The sequence below is a fragment of the Leucopleurus acutus genome (assembly GCF_964270905.1).
Source record: "Leucopleurus acutus genome assembly, chromosome: X".
NCBI classification, from domain to species: Eukaryota; Metazoa; Chordata; class Mammalia; order Artiodactyla; family Delphinidae; genus Leucopleurus; species Leucopleurus acutus.
In genome coordinates, this window is record NC_139148.1 from 92820077 (window position 1) to 92843940 (window position 23864).

The 23864-nt window shown below is 38.0% G+C and overlaps 1 protein-coding gene across 3 annotated transcripts in view; it reads left to right on the top strand.

Annotated features, from left to right (window-relative positions):
• Window positions 1-1129: 1129 nt before the first annotated feature.
• Window positions 1130-23864, top strand: part of TBC1D8B (TBC1 domain family member 8B) — an 83796-nt gene continuing 61061 nt past the window's right edge. Inside the window, exons 1-6 of one of the 3 annotated variants that reach the window (XM_082864627.1) lie at window positions 1130-1351; window positions 16546-16656; window positions 19077-19195; window positions 19693-19918; window positions 20631-20871; window positions 23696-23855. In XM_082864627.1, coding sequence (XP_082720753.1) covers window positions 1222-1351; window positions 16546-16656; window positions 19077-19195; window positions 19693-19918; window positions 20631-20871; window positions 23696-23855 — 987 coding nt within the window. In that variant the 5' untranslated portion in view covers window positions 1130-1221. Of the gene's footprint in view, window positions 1352-16545; window positions 16657-19076; window positions 19196-19692; window positions 19919-20630; window positions 20872-23647; window positions 23856-23864 lie in introns of all 3 variants that reach the window. The other 2 variants (XM_082864628.1, XM_082864626.1) reach the window with 2 other exon arrangements.

The window sequence follows — 23864 nt, forward strand, 5'->3', positions numbered from 1 at the left end:
AAAGCCAGATCCTTGAGGCTTCATTCTCAAAATAGCTTGCCAAGAGCCCCTTGTTTTTTGTAGACTGCCTCCCAACTCCTTCCTTCCTATAAACGTGTTTTCGCTTTTAGTGCACTCTTTAATTCTGGTGGGCTTAGTTATCGCAGTAAATAAAAACGTCCCTCAAGTAATTTCTCATTATGATGTCTCACAAACCACTGACCTCATTCACCTTAGTGTTAAGCAGCTGCGTATCGTTGTCAAGGTACAAAGAGGTGCAGCTTGCCTTGAAAGGGATTTTTTTTTTCTTAAAGAGTTTAAGAAAGAAAAAAAATCGCTCATAAATTGTTTATATCCAGTAAAACAAAGTTGGATGACATTTTCTGTGGCTGATTACAACAGTTAAATAGAACAAATCTGGGAAGGGAGGAGCGCTGCGTAAAAAACACTGTGTGGCTTCTGGAGATTTTATATTCTTACTGTACGCGCGGAAAGAGCTTAATCTAAGGAAGATTCTCAATCAGACAAGGGATCGTATCAAACTCCACTTACTGTGTGACCTTGGATAAGTCACCGAACCCGACTGCGCATTTGTTTATTTATGTGCCAGTTGGGGAATGAGATATGCTTCGTGAGACTTCTGCCAGGATTATGTGAGACATTGTGTGAAATCTCTTTTGTACGTAAGAGCTCATTAAACGTTAGTTGCAGCTACTGCTCCTTCCCAGAATGGCCGTTCGTTACTCCCAAATTCCGGAAACTGTTTTCGACAGTTTAACACCCGGCTGTAAAAGGATGAGAAGAAACAACACTTCTATACCCAGGCTCACTTATTTGCTAGAAAACGCTTTAAACTTTCGATAGGCAAAATCCACTTAACTGGTGGCGGGACCCGCTTTGAAAGCACCCAAACCCAGTTCTCTCCCCAGTGGATTGTGGGAAGTGTAGTCCCGAGCTCCAGGTGCTTGAGTACAGAAAAGCGGGGAGTAAACTACAACTCCCAGAAGGGAAAGGAACGGGACTGTTTCCCAGTCGGGCGGTAGCGCTGTGGGAGGGAATTGGCAGTCTCGCTGCCTACGTGGGAGAGAAGGGAGGGTTGGGGGAAGTGTGGAAAAGCAGAACTAGAGCGGCTGCCGCCTGAGGCAGATTTGGTGGGAGAAGTAGAGGGGAGGAAACGGGTGGAGGGGTGAGGTGAGGAGGGCATCTGGCTCGCTGCTTCCGGGCGGCATAAAGTTCTTCGCGATGTGGCTGAAGCCCGAGGAAGTGCTCCTGAAAAATGCGCTGAAGCTGTGGCTGATGGAAAGGTCCAACGATTACTTCGTGCTGCAGCGGCGTCGGGGCTACCGGGAGGAAGGCGGCGGGGGGCTCACAGGTAAGCTTTGGCCATCCCCCTCACCCCCTCGCCTCTGGGCCGTGTTCGCTGGTACTTAAAAGGTGTTGAGGGACACAGTCGTCGCCGCCCGCCGCCCGATCCTAAACCCTGGGTGGGGGGGTACTGGGGTTCTTCTCCCGCCACCACCTTTCCTTCGCCCTCACTGAGTCCTGAGAACGCCTCCCTGGACCAGCAGTCGGTCTTTGGGTGGGACGGGGAAAGGGAGGAGGGGTTCCTTCTGAAGCCAAGGAAGAATCTGAGGTAAAGGAAGTGTTCTTTCTGAGGCAGAGTACCTGCCCTGTCGCTTTCATGGGGGAGGGGGCTGGTAACGAGCGTTAGACGTGGGCAGGTCGCATTTAGTCTGGTGACCCGGGCCAGTTCGCAGTTGTGCACTTAACTTTTTTCACAAGCCTCCCAGCCCCTCCCCTGCCCCCCATCGGTAACCGCCACGCTGGGGGTGGGAGGTGTAATTGTGTGGGAGGAGGGATGATGAGCAAAAAGGGAGGAGCTCCAATCCTGTCTCGAGGAATCGGCATCAAATGAGAGGTTAGGGAGTCAGGGGGAGGGTCCGAGTGCGGGGGAGGGTGAGGGGTAGGTCTCAGAATTGCTGAACCCTCCGATTTATCATCTTTCACTTTATCTCCAAGTTTTCAATCCTTGGGATCCCCTCTCAAAGTAACCTTCGTAATTCATTTCTCTCTGGAGGAAAGAGAGAAATGCCCTTTCTTTCAAAACCAAGGTTGTAAGCAAACCAGTTAAACAAACGGAAGTTTCTCTTCCCGCCTAATCTATCCTGCCTTCACTTCTTTGATTTACAAATCAAGAACTCTGTCTGGGTCTAGTGTTTAAAACCTCTAAGGAGTTTTGGTCTGAGACCTGTCGTCTTGGGCAGGGGCATGCAAACTTTTGGTCATTGGGAGACCAGAGCTCTTTATCGTGACAACTTCTAGTTTGGTATTGTGGCCTTGAAGTGATGAACCAGGCTTAATTCAGCAGCGAGATGGAACGGGAAGAGTGAAGAGTCCCAAAACCTTCATGTTAGTCCCATCCTAATCTCCTGTTGAATTACATTCGACAAATTCTTTCATTTATTCAATCTGAAGCGCCTACTATGTGCCACATGGAATTCTAGGGTACAAAGATAATTAACATTCAGTTCCCTGCCTTCGAAGTGCTCTTAATCTGGCAGAGGGTCGGGTTTGGGGGAAGTAACCAGCAAACCAGGCAAATTATAATTATAACCCGTTAACTACTAAACCAGGCAAATTGTAATTAGAACCAAATAACTGAAGGGTTGGGTAAAGATTCATGGAGGAGGTGACATTGCTTTTTCTCTTCTGGTAAATGGTGTCTACCTCAGAGCTGAGAGGATAAAATGAAAGTTAACAGGAGCCAAATCAATGTGTTTTGTTAAGATGGTGATGAACATGTGCTGTTATTTCCTTTTTTTCCCAAGACCCCAGCAGTGTGGAGAGAATTTTGAGGTTCTATGGGACACTTAAAAAAAAATCTTGCATGACCTATTCATCCTATCCAGCGTCTGAAAAAGCTCTCTTGAAAATACGGCAACAAAAATTGCCTGATTAAACTTCACATTTTGTCGTTTTCTCATTCTCAAAAATTACCAGTGTTATTTTGCAGAGGAGTCTTTCCATTTATTAGATGTATATGTTTACCAGATTAAAACTTGAGAATCAATGGTCATAATTACCCAGTGACAATTCACCCACTTGAGTCCGTTGAGAACAGATCGGAATATATTTAAAACAGATTTTCCAGCCCAGTGTTACAGCACAATATTTTGGTTCCCCATAATCTTACTTTACCAGAATTTTTCTGGTACTCCTGGCCTCATCTACCAAAGAAGTGTATTTCACTTTGTTACAACTACTGTGTTCCTGAAAATTAATAAGTAAATCAGCTTTTTGAGAATCAAATCACTGTTTTGTAGTAGTAAATGTTTTTTTACTTGTTGCAAATTTTCTTTATATAATCACTCCTTGCTTTCTGTGTTTGGTTTTTCATTTGACATAGTTTTTTTTTTTTTTTTTTGCCACGCGGCTTGTGGGATCTTAGTTCCCCGACCAGGGGTTGAACCTGGGCCCTCGGCAGTGAGAGCTCGGGAGTTGTAACCACTGGACCTCGAGGGGATTCCTTTGACATGCTTTCTTAGAGCATGGATCAGTTGCACCAGCTTCTTATCTCTATCCTACCCACTCCCATTTACTCTAGCCCCATCTCTTTAGAATAAGAGAGTGTTTATCTGAAGAAATAAACCAAGATTTCTTTTTATAAAAAATAAATTTATTTATTTTTGGCTGCGTTGGGTCTTCGTTGCTGCGCGTGGGCTTTCTCTAGTTGCGGCGAGCGGGGGCTACTTACTCTTCCTTGTGGTGCGCGGACTTCTCATTGCAGTGGCTTCTCTTGTTGCAGAGCACCAGCTCTAGGTGCGCGGGCTTCGGTAGTTGTAGCAGGCGGGCTCAGTAGTCATCGCTCGCAGGCTCCAGAGCACAGGCTCAGTAGTTGTGGCGCACGGGCTTTGTTGCTCCGCGGCATGTGGGATCTTCCCGGACCAGGGCTCGAACCCGTGTCTCCCGCATTGGCAGGCGGACTCTTAACCACTGCGCCACCAGGGAAGCCCTAAACCAAGATTTCTGCCACACATGTATGTTGAGAACAGCCACAGCCCCATTTTTGTGGTCAGTTCATATCTCTGCATGTTTGCTTTATCTGTTGTATTGTCAAGATGCTTGAAATTACCACATGAGAGCTACCACTATATTTCGTGTAAATTAAACAAAATAGATCAGAATGGAGCAAAGAGGTGTTTTTAAGGTTCGTTTGGTTCTTTGTGGTCCAGAGCAAAAGTGTGCTGATTTTCGTGGCTGCTCGATTACTGTATTCTTACTTAAAATCGTGAAGCCAAAAGCTTTGATGTGCTTTACCACAAATCCACATTTGGATTAGCTCTCACAGGAGTTTGACTGTGTGCCAGCATAAGCTTGCCTTTGTCCATTTTGTTTGCTAAAATCCAATGTTACGTGCTCCCCCTTTAAGATATTCGTTTATATATTTTTTAATGAAGAAAAGATAATGACCATCTAGAAATGTTAATAGTTGTACTTTATTTAAGATTTCATTTCTTGGCCATGTGATAATTGGCAATCAGCACCAGCAATGTAATGACTTTAGCTGTGGATTTGGTGAAGTTAGTTGACTCTTTTTTTTTTTTCTTTCATTCTAATAATGGAATCGGAGCAACAGAGAACGCTAGGATGGTTTTAGCAAGAGACTAATTTGGAAGTTAGAGTTCTTCAATCCTTTTCTAAATTTCTGAAACACTTCTAGTGGATATCTGGTAGATTACTTACCATTTGCCTAACTGTATCTTACTTAATTGTCCTGGTTCACAGCAGGGTGGAATATCTTGTGAAAATTTTTGTTATACATAAGATTATTTTTCAGATAAAGTGATCTGTACTTTATTACTTCTCATTTAGAGAAGTAATTCACCCTTCTGTAACTGTATTTTTGCAGTTACCTTGCATTATTCCTTGTTCCTCCTGTCTGATAAGTGTGATGACTTTTCTCTGGCACCTAAATTTAGCACCTGGCTTTATGTAATTAAAAATAATTTATGCATATTTGGCTTATTAAGCACAAATGAACAATTTGCTCTGCTTGGCAGATGGAAGCTACTACATGAGTGAAATTATGGGGCTACATTCTATTAAGTATTCTAGTGTATGGGACTTAGGAAGGTCTGCCAATTAGGAAGCTTTAATTTAGATAGTTTGTTGAGAGTATTTTGCTCTTGAATCTTCCATATCTGAACAGTGTAAGCAGGTTCTTGTGTGTTGGATTGACAGCCTCCCTCAGTAGGCCTCTTTTTTTGTGATGTAGAACAAGACTAAGAAATAAAACATGAAAATGGAGGATGTTTCCTTATCTCTTCTTTCATCTTGGCATCATTACTTTGAAATTAAACCATCTGTAAAAACTAGAACATGGTAATGTTTGAAATGAGCTTTCCATTTCAAAATGTTTTATGATATTTATATAAACTTAATAAATCACTATGTGAGTTATCATAATTAAACACATACATTAAAAACAATAAGGTAGCCTTTTTAAAAAGTTGTTAATGACCATCCCTCAAAAATACAAGACTTTTCTCTCCTTTTTCCCTACCCGAGCTCAAGGACCAAACTCTGAAAATGTTCTCAGTTTTCTTTGGCAAAATATCCCTGCATTCCATGCTCACAAAGGAACCATCTGGTAAAATTTTGGCCTCCCAGGTACCTCACTACTGGGACCAGGGTGCACAAATGGTGGCCTTGACATTTCATTTTACATAAGGAAAGATCAACCCTCCCCCCCCACACATACACTGTAAATTAGTAAATATAATTTTGGCTTATTAAAGAGAAAATCCCATAGGGCAACCCCTAGGGAGGCAAATCACACTGTATGCTCCGCTCCTTTTTTCCCTCCCTGGAACCTGGATCCCTGTGAAATCAAGCAAACAATTGCCTTTAAAGATTTCCTAGAATGATAAAGGACAGCTTTGTAGGAGGTTTTGAGATATGAAGGATGGTCAGTGTCACCAATTTTTCTAGGTAGTAATGGAAGGATTATTATTTTTTTTGGTAGGGATACATCTATATTATTATTTGTCTAAAACATTAATTATGCTTACAACTGAATTTTTCTACATCTTTATTGGAGTATAATTGCTTTACAATGTTGTATTAGTTTCCACTGTACAACAAAGTGAATCAGTTATACGTATACATATATCCCCATATCCCCTCCCTCTTGCGTCTCCCTCCCACCCTCCCTATCCCACCCCTCTGGTGGTCACAAAGCACCGAGTTGATCTCCCTGTGCTATGTGGCTGCTTCCCACTAGCTATCTATTTTACATTTGGTAGTGTATATATGTCCATGCCACTCTCTCACTTCGTCCCAGCTCACCCTTCCCCATCCCGTGTCCTCAAGTCCATTCTCCAGTAGGTCTGCGTCTTTATTCTTGTCCTGCCCCTAGGTTCTTCATGACCATTTTTTTTTTAGATTCCATATATATGTGTTAGCATATGGTATTTGTTTTTCTCTTTGTGACTTATTTCACTCTGTATGACAGACTCTAGGTCCATCCACCTCACTAAAAACAACTCAATTTCGTTTCTTTTTATGGCTGAGTAATATTCCATTGTATATATGTGCCACAATTTCTTTATCTATTCATCTGTTGATGGACACTTAGGTTGCTTCCATGTCCTGGCTATTGTAAATAGAGCTGCAATGAACATTTTGGTACATGACTCTTTTTGAATGATGGTTTTCTCAGGGTATATGCCCAGTAGTGGGATTGCTGGGTCATATGGTAGTTCTATTTTAGTCTTTTAAGGAACCTCCATACTGTTCTCCATAGTGGCGGTACCAATTTACATTCCCACCAACAGTGTAAGAGGGTTCCCTTTTCTCCACACCCTCTCCAGCATTTATTGTTTGTAGATTTTTTATGATGGCCATTCTGACTGGTGTGAGGTGATACCTCATTGTAGTTTTGATTTGCATTTCTCTAATGATTAGTGATGTTGAGCATCCTTTCATGTGTTTGTTGGCAATCTGTATATCTTCTTTGGAGAAATGTCTATTTAGGTCTTCTGCCCATTTTTGGATTGGGTTGTTTGTTTTTTTGATATTGAGCTGCATGAGCTGCTTGTATATTTTGGAGATTAATCCTTTGTCAGTTGCTTCATTTGGAAATATTTTCTCCCATTCTGAGGGTTGTCTTTTCGTCTTGTTTATGGTTTCCTTTTGCTGTGCAAAAGCTTTTAAGTTTCATTAGGTCCCATTTGTTTATTTTTATTTCCGTTTCTCTAGGAGGTGGGTCAAAAAGGATCTTGCTGTGATTTATGTCATAGAGTGTTCTGCCTATGTTTTCCTCTAAGAGTTTGATAGTGTCTGGCCTTACATTTAGGTCTTTAATCCATTTTGAGTTTATTTTTGTGTATGGTGTTAGGGAGTGTTCTAATTTCATTCTTTTACATGTAGCTGTCCAGTTTTCCCAGCACCACTTATTGAAGAGGCTGTCTTTTCTCCATTGTATATTTTTGCCTTCTTTATCAAAGGTAAGGTGACCATATGTGTGTGGGCTTATCTCTGGGCTTTCTATCCTGTTCCATTGGAAGGATTGTTGACTGCATACCTGTAAGCTTTGGGCCTTTTTTCAGATACCTGGTAATACACTGCTCTCTCTCCCTTTCCCTTCCCCTGCTTGCTGCTGGGGTCTTTCCTCCCTTAAGCATAGGCTGGAAAACACCACTCCAGTTTACCTTAGGGTCCTGAATCCTCAATCCTCAAGAGTTACGTTAAAGTAATAGTGATGTAGATTGTATGCAATTAGGTTGGTTTCTTTTCTTTCTTTTCTTTTTTTTTTTGTTAAGATATTGGAGATTTATAATATAAGTAGGAAATTAATATTTGCTGTCAAGTAGATGTCGTTCTAATGAAAAGAGAATCAAGACTTAAAAGTGTTGATACTGACCATCCTTCATTTTTCAAAACCTACAGAGTTGTTCTTTATTATATCATTCAAAGAGATCTTTAAAGGTAATTTTTTACTTGATTTCACCTGTATCAAAATGTCCCAGGGAGGGAACTGAGCACAGTGTGATTTGCCCTCCCCAGGGGTTACCCTATGAGATTTTTTAAAATAAGTCAACACAAGCTAAAATCCACAAATGCTTGAATACACCACCTAGTCCAGTGATTCCACTTACCCCATTCACCCTGCTTCCTTTATCTTCCCTGTTTCTTTAATATTTTTATGTGTCTATTCAGTTTTATAAAGGCTTTGTTTTGTCATTTGTAAAATGGGAACAAAACTTATTTTCCCTATCTCATGGCATTGTTATGTGAGTCAAATGAGTTTTGAAACCTTCGAGCAACTATATATTCATTTATCTATTAATGAAGGTACGAGATGTTAAGTGCCATTTTCTTTACCCGAAGACCAAATGAGGATCTATATTTGTACCATTTTCCCTAGTAATTGCTTTTCCCATGTTGTATATAGAAATTGATTTGGAGTAGTAACATTGAGTATATACAATATGCAGTGATATCACTACAAAATCAAAACACTGATAGTTAATCACTCAAGAATTTTGATATGATAATGACTATGCATCTATGGTTTTTTTGGTGGTTTTTTGGCCGCATGGCTTCTGGGATCTTAGTTCCCCAACCAGGGATTGAACCCGGGCCCTCGGCGGTGAGAGCGCAGAGTAATAACCACTGGACCACTAGGGAATTCCTGCATCTATGGTTTTTAATCAAAATAATATACAGCAATTAGAATAAAATAGCAGGACAGAATTTCTTTTTGAGCTACAATTTCCCCAAACCCAGAAGTTCTCAAACAGTGCTTCTGTAGATACAAGTATAAGCATCACTTGTCTTAGTGGTATTGAAGAGTATGTATAACTTTAGTTATCTTAGTTACAGTTTTCAAAACATAATACTTGAAGAAGAAATAATGATTCAGCTGGTGAGAGCCCGTGTTTCTGGTGGACAGTTGTGGAAGGAGTATAGATGTAAAGTAAGCTAAAAATTAATAAAATAAAGGGCACTATAAGGTTTACCATGTTGCTGTACAGCTATGACATGGATTTTATATTACCTTGATGTTAGAAAATCTGCCCAGTTTTTCACCTTTTGCTGCTGCCATATGAGCACAACAGGTAAGAGTAAATCCTGAATGTGATGTTACAAGATACATTCATTCAACAGATAATTACCTAGTGTCTTCTAAAAATCAAGCACTGTTTTAGGTGCTAGAGATAACAGCAGTGAGCAGAGCAAAATCCCCATTCTCATGGGGCTAACATTTTAGTTGAGGGAGGCAAATAAACAAATAATATATGGCTGGTGGCAGTAAAGGATATGAAGAAAAATAAAGTAAGGTATAGTAATAGAGAGGGGAGGGGATTGGTATTTTAGATAAATTTGGTGTAGGAACACTTCTTTAAGGTAACCTATGCGCAGCGACCAGAGGGACTAGAGTATATGAGCCAAGCAGGTTTTTGGGAGCAGAGTGAATATACATAATTCTGTCTGGGAATTTCACTGTGAAGGGAAGCAGAGAAATGGGTAGTAGCTGGCTACTGTCCTGGGTGTTGGGTATACAGTGATGAATAAAGCAGAAATAGTTTCTACCCCCACAGACTTTATAATCTGGTGGGACAGACAACTAATAAACAAGTAAGCAAGCAAAAAACGTAATTATTGAGGTAGTCAGTAATAACATCAGCCTGGTTTGAGTGGCTTATAAATAGTCATGCATGAAGAGTATTTGAAACTCCCAAAGCAATTTTCCAGGACCAGATCTGGTGTAAAGTACGCTTATCTAATGTCCTGTTAAATGATACAAAGATTTCCTAAAAGCAGTGATTAATAACAATAGGTGGTATTCTGGTGGCAGAATCCCAGTGTGACATCTGTGGAGCAACTTGCCAAAAGCCAGTTTGGATTGTTTTTTAAAATTAAATCAGCCATCTCTCAGCACCAACAATATCTGGGCTGTGGTTTGGTAGAGAGAACTGGGGAGGACATTCTAAGTGGGAGGAATAATATGGTAGTGAAAAAGCAAAAGATGGCAGTTGTTGGGGACACAGCAAGTACTCCAGATCCATTTATTTGTGGTTGAAAATATGAGACTCAAGATATAGTGCCCTTAGCAACCAGAAAGGTTGTTGAAGAGCAATGTCCTCATCTATAGAAGAGAAAAACCCGGAAAACCAGAGAGAGAATATCAAAGGGACCTGGGAATTAAACCTTTGTTGTTTTTTGTCTCCACTGCCATTTCAATTACCGCCTAGATGGTCTTGTTTTTTCCTCTCTCACTCCAGTATAAAAAAGTGAAGTTTTAATCATTAGTTCTCCTCTTGTTTTAAACTAACCAAAATCATGGGGCCAGCTTTAGTTCTTCTAAATAATGATTTTAAAGCACTGTACTATGTATGAGTTTTCATTTGCTGCCACACTTGCTTTTTGCTTTGCACCTGGGAATTCAGATGTTGTATTTTTAAAAATTTTCTGAGGGCTACTCATTTTGTACAGTGATGCATAAGTCTTGAAGTGTATTAAGGTGCTGTAAATAAAGATGGTAACAATTCTCATATTTCTCTATGTTTTAATCTTTAGAAGTATAGCTGGATTCGATTAATAATTCATGTATGCTTTTTTATCCCCATGACACTGTAATCTGCCATTTATGTCATCAGTTACTTACCTTTAAAAAATTCTAAATCCTTTAATGAAACAAAAATTTCAGTTAGGGAAGGAAAGGAGAGCTTAGGTATATCTAGTTTTCAAGTAAACGCCTTTAAAAAAATGAAGGGAGAGGGAAAACAGGACAAAAGAGTTATTTTTATTAACAGTTTTCCAAAGCTCTTAGTGTAAAGTTGGCAGCTTTCAAAATGTCATCTGTGGCTCTTGGATAGTTGTAAAATAAGCATTCACAGTCTTGTTTTAAGGACTTAGAACTGGCAGCAAAAGCAGTAGAAACAGGAAAACGTACAACCTCTACTGAGAACACTACTTTCTCCTATTTGAATGTATTTCCTACTAAGAGTGCTGTCATTTTACTAATTAGTTTGTTCATCAACTTTTAATGAACTTGAGATTATAAAAAATTCAGTAAAGGTGTACTTGTTTGACTTTGTAAATACAGCAACTTAAGGCAAGATACAGAATCCACTATAAAGTTCCAGTAATCATTTCTATGGCCCCAAATTATAATCTAACATTTTACTTAGAATGGAAATTAAATCTTGTTTGTATTAGGAAGTTCATTTTAATGACTTCTGTAGCTAGAGCAGTGTTGCCTTACACAGTGTCCTCAATCTACTTTACAAGCAGAAAGAGCCACTTGTCAAATGAAAGTGTACTAAACTAGCACATTGATAATGAGTACCATCTTCAAGCTTTGGCTCTTTTATAGTGGACCTTCCTCCAACACTCAGCTCTTGGTCCTACTTGTTCATCATTATCATTAACCTAATATAAAAAAGAAATGTTTATCAAATTTGCAGGTGTCTGAAAATGGAAAGGGACAGTTAATACCATAGATCAGTTTTCTCAACACTGGCCGTAGATTCAACTGAGAACCTTTTAAACAAACTAAATGACACTGGAATATTTATGGGTAAAATGATATGATATCTGGGATTTACTTTAAAATACTCTAGGAGGGATTAATGATAGAAGATTGGCAAAATGTTGATAATTATTGAAGTTATGTGATGGGCACATAGAAGTTTTAGTTTATTATTCTATTTTTGAAAATTTTTATAATTCAAAGTTAAGGAAAAAAACAGAATACCCGGGCCCTGTCCCAGATGAATTAAATTAGAATCTCCAGGCTTTAGTAATTTTAAAAGTCGAGCTTGAGGAGTTTTTAAAAGTCCTCCAAATGATTCAAATTTGCAGTTAGGGTTGAGAACCACTATCATAGAAGGTAAAATCAAGATTCAGATAGAACTGGACAAGTTAGAATGCTCAGTTAAAATCAGTGAGCTAAAATTTATCATAGGTAAATGTAAACTGCATAATGGACAGGCCACAAGCTCATAAAGCCAGCCCTGATTATAACATCTGGATATATACAGTTTACCCTTGAGCAACATGGAGTTTGAACTGTGCAGGTCCACTTATATGTGGGTTTTTTTCTCCAATAAATACAACAGTACTACATGATATGCGGTTGGTTGAACCCGAGGATGTAGAACCGCAGATAAGGAGGGCCGACTATGAAGTTATATGCAGATTTTTGACTGTGTGGCAGTTACCTCCCCTAACCCCTGTGTTGTTCAAGGGTCAACCATAAAATATTTTAGAAATAACTTTCTAATTAGTAGAAATTCCCACCAATGCAATAGGCTGCCTTGGGAGAACTCTGGAGTTTACAGGAAAAAGCCAGGCTTTCTATCAGGGATACCATAGAACAGACGAATGTATGGGTAGTTGGACTACATGACATGCTAGGGTGTTTTTCATCTCTGACATCAGTGATGCTCTATCTCTATCCATCCAAATAACTGGTTCACGAACAATAATCATTACCTGTAAATTGCCTATTTTTTAAAATCACAGAACCTTGCTTTTTTTGTTATCTTGCTGTGTCATTTAATAAAGTATTTCACATCACTTATGGTGATGAGTTTCCTTAAGAAGTTTGTTGCTACTTATATGTCAGGATGCTACCAAAACCACATAGACCTTTAATAGGGTCTAGAACATTGATACCTTACTCAGTTATAGACATTCAAAGAATGATTTGAATTTCTTGATATTTTTAAATCTCTTGTTCTGTCATGCAGCTGAGAGACCGTATCTATTCTGTTCCCAATTTAATATTGCTATAGAACTTCCCATATGTAGGCTGATTCATGACCTTGGATACTCAGGCTGTCAGATGATAAACCTCTGTGTGTATGGAAAGGCAACCCAAAGTTGTCTGCTTGTTTTCTTGTACTTTTAGAACCCAGACATTGGCACATATTAATTCCTAAACGACTTGCAGGGGCTTGATGATGATTATAGCTTAATGCACTGGAAGACTTCCCCAAGTGACTAGAAATGTATTCTAGCACTAGCTTCCAAATTATTTGTTGCATGGTTTTACACTAACTGCCTGATTTAAAGCACTTACAAAAACCGAACAATTTCCTTTCTATGTAGTGTAAAGCACTTATAATCTTGCAAACATTTCTGTTGCAAAAAAATGACCTTTCCTGCCAGTGGTTATGACCACTTTGTCTGTCCCCAGTTTCAAACTTTCTATCAAAGAGCTAATTGTTATTGTTACTCAGGAATGATTATCTGTGGCCTCTCCTTTCCTTTCTACCTCCTCACACATCCATACTCCCACTGTTAACTTTCAGCTGAGCCAAACTTTTCTTTACCTCTTTGTTCTTTTTCCCATTCTTCTAATACTGCTTTTTCTAGGATATATAAAGAAGAAAATAGAATTTGAGCTACTTTTATTTAAAATGTGGTAAACATGAAATAAATGATTTTCCTCGCAAATTTGAAAAAAATTTTTTGAAAGCTTTTTTAGATCTTAAATTCTTGGAAGCCAAATCCAGCAGCTTTAACAGTGCCGTGTTTAATGAATGCTTTTATTTGAACTCCTTTATTTTGACAGTTTTGTCAAGGTATTGCATGTTTATTTATATAAACAGACATTCATACACTTGATTTCATTTTTTCAACCTGAAGATAGTTACCTCTTTTGATTGTTTTTTACTACCACTCTTTTATCTATTTTAGTATTTTCACTTTCCCATCTTCAAACTGAGAACATCCTCCTTTTTTCCATTTCCTGAATAATTTCAATTACATTGCTCTGAAGAAGCCAGCTGCATATGTTTAGCTCCCACGTTTATTTCTTTTTTTTTAAAGACTTAAAAAAATATATTTATTTATTTATTTATTGGCTGTGTTGGGTCCTAGTTTCTGTGTGAGGGCTTTCTCTAGTTGCGGCGAGCGGGGGCCACTCTTCATCACGGTGTGCGGGCCTCTCACTGTCGCGACCTCTCTTGTTGCGGAGCACAGGCTCCAGACGCGCAGACTCAGTAGTTGTGGCTCACGGGCCTAGTTGCTCCGCGGCATGTGGGATCTTCCCAGACCAGGGCTTGAACCCGTGTCCCCTGCATTGGCAGGCAGATTTTCAACCACTGCGCCATCAGGGAAGCCCCCACGTTTATTTCTTTATCTTTCACCAACTTCCACTTTTCTTACCTTATCCTTGATCTCTTAGCCAGATCTCCAATTTCTTACACTTTTTCACTCTGAAAGTGATAGATTTTGCCTTTTATCTTCAAGCCCTTCAGTAATTCCCTCATTATTAGTTGATATATAATCACTTCCTCTGTCTCTTCTCTTCATTCCCATTCTCTCTTCCCTGGTACTGTCTCTTTCATAATATTTGTTTGGATGTTCATATTTCTTTTTCTTAGTCTTCAATTCATATTATAGCTTTTTCATATCAGATAATTTCTTTTTTTATGCAGACTTTACTTATTTATTATGTTTGCCTGAGTCGTCTTAGTTGTGGCATGCGGGCTCTTCCTTGCTGTGCACGGGCGTCTCTCTAGTTGTGGCATGCAGGCTCCAGAGTGCGTGGGCTCTAGTTTGTGGCAGGCAGGCTCTCAGTAGTTGTGGCACGTGGGCTTAGTTGCCCCACGGTATGTGGGATCTTACAGCGACCAGGGATCGAACCAGCGTCCTCTGAATTGCAAGACGGATTCTTAACCACTGGACCACCAGGGAAGTCCAGATAATTTCTTCTTTCTATAAGCTGCACGTGTTGTGATTGCCAAAATCTTTCTTGACACTTGGCCCCCACTATCAAAACCCTCTGTAAGATTGCTAATTAATGTTATGCTGCATTTGTGACCCCTATTTTTACTTTTTACCAATTCCTACATCTACTTTCCCACCCTTTTTTTTCAGCTGAGCCAAATTTCTCTTTATTTCTTTGCTCTATCTCCTACTCTTCTAATTTACCTCCTTCTATGCTTATAATAACTTCCTACCTCACATCTGCCAACCTACCTATCTTCTCATTCAAAGCTTGCTTGAAGTCTTAACTCCTTTTAAGTGGGTAAAGATAGGAAAATAGCCAAAGGCCTGTTTTATAGTTGATTTATTTTTTTCTAAGTCTATATGCTAAATAAAAGAGGAATGCCTCATAAAGTAAAACAAACACTCAACCAATCAAAGCTTCCAGAAAAGGAAGGTAAATTTATGTACTTCAGCCATCTCACTGATACAGTTAAGTCAACAAATTTTGCTCCTGTTGTGTCCAGCAATATGTTGAAAGTTAGGGATACAAACCCAGAGGTAGAAGACATGGTTATTGTCCCCAGAGAACTAATAATCTAGATAAGGAGGTAAGATAAATACACATGAAGCACTTAGAAAGTAGTTGTAATAACTAGCCTAATAATCAGAATTCTAGGTTGTGTCATATAGACTTTAAGTGCCATAAGTAATCAGACAAAAGGGAAGGCATAATTGCTTGGGGTTGCCAGTGAGGATTTCATAGGGGAATTGGGTCTTGAAGAAAATGTAGAATTTGGATTAGCCAGACTGGGCTACAAGACTTGCGTTAGCATTTCTAGGTTAAAAAGAGACTTGCTTAGCAAAGACTTTAAGGGAGAAATTAGTTGTTTAAGAAAACAGCAAACTTTATTCTAGGGAGGAGTAGGAAATATCAGATAATTAAATTGAAAAAGCTAAATGATCAAAGCCTTGAATTCCAAATTGAGAAATTAAATGTTAAAAAGAAATTCCCCTTACCTAAGCATTTTAATTAATCAAGGTTTTTTATCTTGTTTAAATATCCATTGTTTTCTTATAATAGTATTAGCTAACACTGAGTCTTTTGCTATGTGCTAAGCATTGTGCTAAGTGTTTTATGTGTAATAATAACTCATTTCATCTTTACAACAACCTTTTGTGGTGGGCTCCATTTTTACCCCCTTACAAATGAGGATGAAGAAAACGTAATTACAACTGGCTCAAGCTGACACAAGTAAGTACCAGAGCCAGGATTCAAACCTAGGTAATCTCTGGTACCAGAATCTACATTCTTTTGTTTTGTTTTGCTTTTTGCGGTACACGGGCCTCTCACTGTTGTGGCCTCTCCCGTTGCGGAGCACAGGCTCCGGACTCGCAGGCCCAGCGGCCATGGCTCATGGGCCCAGCCGCTCCACGGCATGTGAGATCCTCCCAGACCGGGGCACGAACCCGTGTCCCCTGCATCGGCAGGCAGACTCTCAACCACTGCGCCACCAGGGAAGCCCCAGAATCTACATTCTTATCTGCTCTATACACAACCTTGTAAAGGAGGTAAATAAGTGCTGCAAATATATCATGAGGTTTAGACAACTGAACCTGACTTATTCTTTTATTGAAAGATAATATTTTCAAGAACTACTGACATTGGAGCAGCATAATCTCTTCGTTCTGAGTATATTTTTTCTTTAAGAAAAATCTCTATAAGGAAGCTTTGGGCTAGAAATTAAAAGAAAAAAACATTGGTTGTTAGTCATATGAAGCGATATTGATTTTATCTCTTGTAAAATCCTTGTTTCAACAGTCTCTTTATTGCAATAGGGCTTCTGGTTGGGACTCTGGATTCAGTCTTAGACTCCACTGCTAAAGTAGCTCCATTTCGCATCCTACATCAGACACCAGATTCTCAAGTTTACCTGTCAATTGCTTGTGGTGAGTATGATTTTTAAAACATGGAATTCAAACAAATAAGGATCTTAAGAAATTGAATATTTAAATTTACTTATACTTCCCAGTTGTTGTTTTTTTAATTGATTTTTATTGGAGTATAGTTGATTTACAAATAGAGTCACAGATGTAGAAAACAAACGTATGGTTACCAAGGGGAAAACGGGGGGGGGGGTGAGGGATAAATTGGGAAATTGGGATTGACATATATACACTACTATATATAAAATAGATAACTAATAAGAACCTGCTGTATAGCACAGGGAACTCTACTCAATACTCTGTAATGACTTATATGGGAATAGAATCTCCCCAGTTGTTTTGATTTAGAAACGAGTTAAATGTGCAGCTCTATTTGAGAGACTAGAAAGATATCTATTTATTTAAGAAGGATTATAAATTATTTTTTAAAAATCCATTAACGTGAGGGACCTAAAGCATGTGTTCCAGCAGTGCTGATTCAGAGTAAATTTTGCTTAGTGCTACTGCTGTATGACTCCTTTCTTCAACTTATTGGGTTGGCCAAAAAGTTCATTTGGGTTTTCCATACCATCTTATGGAAAAACCCAAATGAACTTTTTGGCTAACCCAATACCTCTCCTGCTTAACCCAACTGCTAGGAAGATGAGAACCTCCCCCATGAAGTACTTTGTTTCATCTCTAATAACTCAGATGAGGAGAATCAAGTTCAAAACTTAAAGGTTGATCCCTAAGAAAATTTAAGCCTAAAAATCTGAACCTTTTTTAGTTACACGCCCACTTTCTCGCAAAAGGCACCATATCCTTGAAATATGAAGGGATATCTTACACATAATGCTACATATTCATCTATGCTGGGGTGGTTCAGATGCTTCCACATATATATTTTGTAGTAGAAAAGGAATTAGGATGGTTCTTCCTAACAAAGAAACTCAAAATTAAAAAAAATACAGTGACAGTTTACTTCTTTTATGATGCCATTACAATGTTGGTCTAAATTAGAATCGGAGATTTGTGGCTTTTTTAATGTTGAAAGGCTGCCTTTTTCTCATTCTTTCTCCCTTCTCCCCCCTCTTCTCTTAAGTATACATACTTTTTTAAAAACTAAAAGCCTGTCAATTTCTGGACAGTTCATATGTGTAAACATACAGCATACAATTAATTTTTTAAAATGTGTGGCTTGTTTTGTGCATCTCCTTCTAAACTTCCTTTAGTGTTTCTGGTGAGTGTTTTCTCCTGGCTCTTTTAAATTGAATGCTGTTTAAACTAAATGCAGAAGATATTACACCTGCTGACATCATGAGATGTCTATAACCTCAACTCTAAATCTCGTTGGTAGAAATTATTTAGAAAAAATTATCATTTTTACTTAAAAAAATGGATGATAATACAACTTATTCCCCCAAATTAACCTGATACAGAAATATAGTAGTTACCTACTAATGAAGCTTCTTTATACCTAAAGGACCAAAATAAAGGCCTTAAAATTTCCCCATGGCTTTTATTTGTTGTTCATTAAAGAAAGATATTACACATGGTATGATGACTTGAGAAACATGAATACAATTCTAACTGAACTGTAGGAAATAGGCGATTTTGCAGTGTCAAATTTTTTAATGTATCACTCTTCCATATATTATAAAACGTACTTAGAAGTCAGGATATTTCTTTTGAATGAGATTTGTATAATCTGCAGTGCTAGAGAGATCTTAAAGGAATGTGGGTTATAGGGGGAAATTGATAGATATTGAAATGTTCTTCAAGCCAAAGCAACCCAGAGCTAAGTGTAGTATTTAGTCTGACCCTCAATAAACCACCTAACACTGATGCAGGAGGTCACAAGGATTTAACCTTGCTACAGGATTTCTAACCTCTTTCATAAAATTTCTTTAAGTTGAATAGACCTTTTAATGAAGGAGTTGACTCTGAGCAAAGGCTTCATACTTTCTGAGAAAGAGTTGCCACAGTTGAAATCCACATTTACACAGTGTGCATAGGATTGTCATGTGCATGCTGTTTTCAGTCACACAGATAGGCACAGTACTGACTGTATTATTTGAAGGCCAAAGATTAAATTATGTTTATTTATATTTTGGTACTCTATATATTCTCTTAAAAGAACTGGTTACCGTAGGCACCAGTTACTGGCACCTTGTTTGCAGAATTTTATATCTTTTCTCATGAGTTGTATTTACTTTTCTCCACTTTCCTTAAATATTTTATCCTTTCTACTTATAGTGTTCCTACCCACATATAGTGATGAAATAGAGAATAAATGTAGTACCCTTATTCTTTTATGATGATCATTTTTGAAAATGAGCAAATATAATTTTATTTCTTTTAAAACTAAGCTTATAAATATCAAGAGCAGTTTTTTGTGTGTGGAGTTTTCTTTGAGTCTTTCATTCTCTTTTATTATGAATCAGGAGCCAACAGAGAAGAAATAACCAAACATTGGGAATGGTTAGAACAAAATATCATGAAGACCTTGTCTGTGTTTGATTCTAATGAAGATATTACTAATTTTGTACAAGGAAAGATAAGAGTAAGTGATATGGATATATTTTGTAGATGGAATACTAAAGTCTTTGACCCTCTTATTTGAGGATCAAAGCTGCATGGCAGGTCATTGTTTTACTGCCACCTTTCAGGATTGGCAGAAGCACATATATGAATATCAGAATCAGAACTAAAGACATTGTAAAGTTAGCAGTTAGTCTTTGGTGCCCTTGTGAGTGCTATTAGGGATATTTTCATTTCACAATCTTTTGCGTTTGCAGTTTGAATGAACCCTTCACTCAATCAAAATAATATTTAGCACCTCTATTTGTGGTAGCTCCTTGTGAGGCATTAGAAAAAGCCTAATTACAAAATTAAACAAAATCTGCTCACCTCTGTCCTAAGAGATGTGTGTGCACATGCATGTGTGTGTGTGTGTGTGTGTGTGTACACAGTTTTATTCAATGAATTGTTTAAATATGTGAGAGGTATTTTTGTTGGTAGGTAATTACTAATTTTCAGAAAATATTTTGTCTCCTTTAGGGATTAATTGCTGAAGAGGGAAAACATTCTTTTGCAAAAGAAGATGACCCTGAGAAATTTCGAGAAGCCCTTTTGAAATTTGAAAAATGTTTTGGTTTACCAGAGCAGGAAAAGTTAGTGACCTATTACTCGTGCAGTTATTGGAAAGGACGGGTTCCTTGTCAGGGTTGGCTATATCTTAGCACCAACTTTCTGAGCTTCTATTCTTTTTTGTTGGGATCAGAAAGTAAGTGGTTTCTGTTGCTTACTATGACTTTGAACTTGCAGACTGACCTATCAACTCTGTGGTGGTGTTAGGTTGCATATAAAGTAATAGGATAGATATTAAGGGTAATTAAACTGTACATTAAAAAGTTCACTTCATCTAGGGAAAGAATACTTTTAAGACTGGTTGTTTAACATAAGAACCATTAGAATTGTGTATAGAATGCCTTGCATATTGTGGGAGACAAATGAATATTAAATGATGATGGTGATCTAGCATGTGACTCCTTTCTTTCACTTGTTCTAAACTACCTACTTTCTTTAATCTGTTTTAATACTTGTTTTAAACATACAATATACATATAGTAATCATAGTACCTAATGGCTCACAGCTACAAAGAAGAATCAAACAGTACTGTTCATAGCAGATGTATAGCTTTTACACCAATGGTTATATAATTGTGTAAATTAAAATATCAAATTTAATATCAGGTTTAAATATCAAATCAGAAAAAATTAAAAATTATTTAAAATTATATCTGTTCCTAGGATCACCAATTATTGTATGTTCATTGTTATGCTTCAAAATTTTAACTAATATCTTGAACTCTAAAATATTTTAGTTGTTCATAGCATTTTTCAAGTGGTTAACTATTGTTTTGAAAGACCTGATTGATAAATATGAATCAACATTGAGAAATTTAATCATATCTGTTTATAATTCTTATTTGCAGTAAAACTCATTATCTCCTGGGATGCGGTCTCAAAACTTGAAAAGACTTCAAATGTCATACTGACAGAGAGTATTCATGTGTGTTCCCAAGGAGAGAATCACTACTTTTCAATGTTTTTGCATATTAACAAAACATACCTTCTTATGGAACAGCTGGCAAACTATGCTATAAAAAGAATTTTTGATAAGGAAACATTTGATAATGACCCAATCCTTGATGATCCTCTACAAATTACTAAAAGGTATTCAAAGCTTAATTAATATTTACTTTTTAAGTATTGTTTGACCAAAGAATGGTAGCATTGAATAGCATTAAAAGTTAACTGTTCTTAAAAAAATTTAATTGTTCTATGTTATATGATAGTTTTTCTTTGGAATAATCATAGATGTGTGGGTTTTTTTAGTTTATTCATGTGCATTTCACAAATAGTATCCTCTCCATTCCATTATGGTTTATCACAGGATATTGAATATAGTTCCCTGTGCTATACAGTAGGACCTTGTTGTTTATCCATCCTATATATAATAGTTGGCATCTGCTAATCCCAAACTCCCAATATTTCCATCTCCCACCATCCCCCCCACCACCAACAGCTTCATTTTTTATTAAAAGGGTAAGTTAGTAGAGTCAATGGAACATGCACTTCAGAATGAGAGTAGAGAAACCCTGGGACAAGTCATAATCTCTCAGGACCTCAGTTTTCTCAGCAGTCATTTGTACCTCAGAGAGCACTTGTGAGGAATGAGCAATATAACGTTTGAAAGCACTTTGTAAAATATAAAGCACTAGGTAAATGTTAATCATTATTAATGCCTGCATCAGAAGTATCTGTCTGGTAGCTGTTTGCCACTATATTTGGTTTGCTGAAACGGACCAGAGCCATTTCATCCTGCTCAACACTCAGAACAGTTGACTGAAGTGAGCTGAGCATGCCAAAGGGGAGGGAGGGCAGAGAGGATCCAGAAATAGCTAGTGAGAACCACTTCTGGCAAGGAGGATGAGGGTATAGACTGCATGGGAAAGTGTAAATGAGACAAACCTAAGCTGCAGTCCTATGGATAGACCAGAACAAGTGACCTGGATGGTTGTGTGATTGCTACATAGCCCTAACTTGGGTACAGTTGTTCCTCTTGCCTATTCTTAAACCATTCCTAAAAGCTATATACATAAGGGTTCCTTTGTGAGCCTTTCTGCTTTTCTGGAAATAGATCAGTGAGGTGAATTTTTTTTTTTTTTTTTTGCTATACGCGGGCCTCTCACTGTTGTGGCCTCTCCCGTTGCGGAGCACAGGCTCCGGACGCGCAGGCCCAGCAGCCATGGCTCACGGGCCCAGCCGCTCCGTGGCATGTGGGATCCTCCCGGACCGGGTCACAAATCCGTGTCCCCTGCATCGGCAGGTGGACTCTCAACCACTGCGCCACCAGGGAAGCCCTGTAGGTTGTTTTGATTGGCCACCATAAACAAACATTTTTAGCCATTTTATTTCCCTTAAAATATTCTAAAAGGCCAGCTATCAATGAGTTATTCATTACCAAGTCTGTATTTAAATGAGGTATAGGAAATTCATTTTTGTCTATGTGCAGTTTTAAAAGAGCCTATTGAAAATTGTATATATCTAAATCTTTTTTTCTAGTAAGTTAAAAAGAACAATAGCTTATTTAGACTTAGTCTCCAAATGACTTTTTTATAAACTGGAGTATCTTTATTGCTTTGGCTTATTGTTTTTACAAATATGTATTACAATAGCTAAATTCAGTGTATATCCTTCCAGGCCTTTTAATGCATGAATTAAAACTATTTGCCAAAAGCATGGAGGGGACCTAAACATCACATATTATTCTACAATCTGCTTTTTCTCCCCCTTAAAATAATGTATCATGGACATCTTTTCATTCATGTAAAAAGTCCTTATCCTTTTAAGTAATAGTGAAATAGCCCACCAAATTACAATTTAAGTGAGGTAAAAATTAATGTGGTTCTCTGTTCATATTTATCAGAATTATTTTTGAAAGACATGGTGAACTGCCACATATTCAAATAGTATATGCTGGAAGGATAAATTTAGTTTTTAACTTTGTTGGCTTTGAGTTAGAACTTGCATAATTTACTCACTACCGCAGATGGCATTGCTGCTTAGCACAAGTGTTTATTGCCTCTAGAAAAACTACTATTTTAAGCAATTGTTTTTTATTATATACTTATGTATCAGTTAACAAATCATCTGTATTTATTGACACCCATTCTGTGCCCAATACTGTGCAAGAAGTGTTGTTTTATCTTGCCTCTACTTTTGAATTTTTTAAATATTCATTTACATTTGTGCTTCACTTAATTTTATTTATTTATTTATTTATTTATTTTTTGCGGTACGTGGGCCTCTCACTGTTGTGGCCTCTCCCGTTGCGGAGCACAGGCTCCGGACATGCAGGCTCAGCGGCCATGGCTCACGGGCCCAGCTGCTCCGCGGCATGTGGGATCCTCCCAGACCAGGGCACGAACCCGTGTCCCCTGCATCGGCAGGCGGACTCTCAACCACTGCGCCACCAGGGAAGCCCCTTTAATATTATTTTTATGTACTAGTCTTCCCATCTAAATTTTGATGCCATAAATTTTCATTATTTTATTTTGTTTGAACTGGGTAACTCTTTTGACTTTCTGATAACCAGATGTAAAAATTATTGTCTGCCAAGATTGATTTTAGCCATACTCACATGTTATGAATATATAATAATATAGTAATCTTCCAGAAAATCACCCTTTAATAGATGGTTTGAAGACCTACATCACCTCTAACTGTTGTGCATTGTAATCTACTACTAATAATACAAAATTGGAAAAGAGAACAAACAAAATAAATTGGTTAGGAATCAGTGTTTCTTCCATTTCATAATTTGTTGAAGAACATAGCATGTAGTGCTTAATCATTCTGCTTTACAGTGCATTTAGATTAATCAATATGGACATGTGTATCCTTTAGAAGTCATCATTTGAGCCCCCCCTTTTTTTCTTTCCTATAGAGGTCTGGAAAATCGAGCCCACAGTGAGCAGTTTAATGCTTTTTTTAGGCTGCCCAAAGAAGAGACTTTGAAAGAAGTACACGAATGTTTCTTATGGGTACCATTCAGCCACTTCAACACTCATGGAAAAATGTGCATCTCAGAAAACTATATCTGCTTTGCTAGCCAGGATGGCAATCTATGTAGTGTAATCATTCCATTACGAGAGGTAAAATAA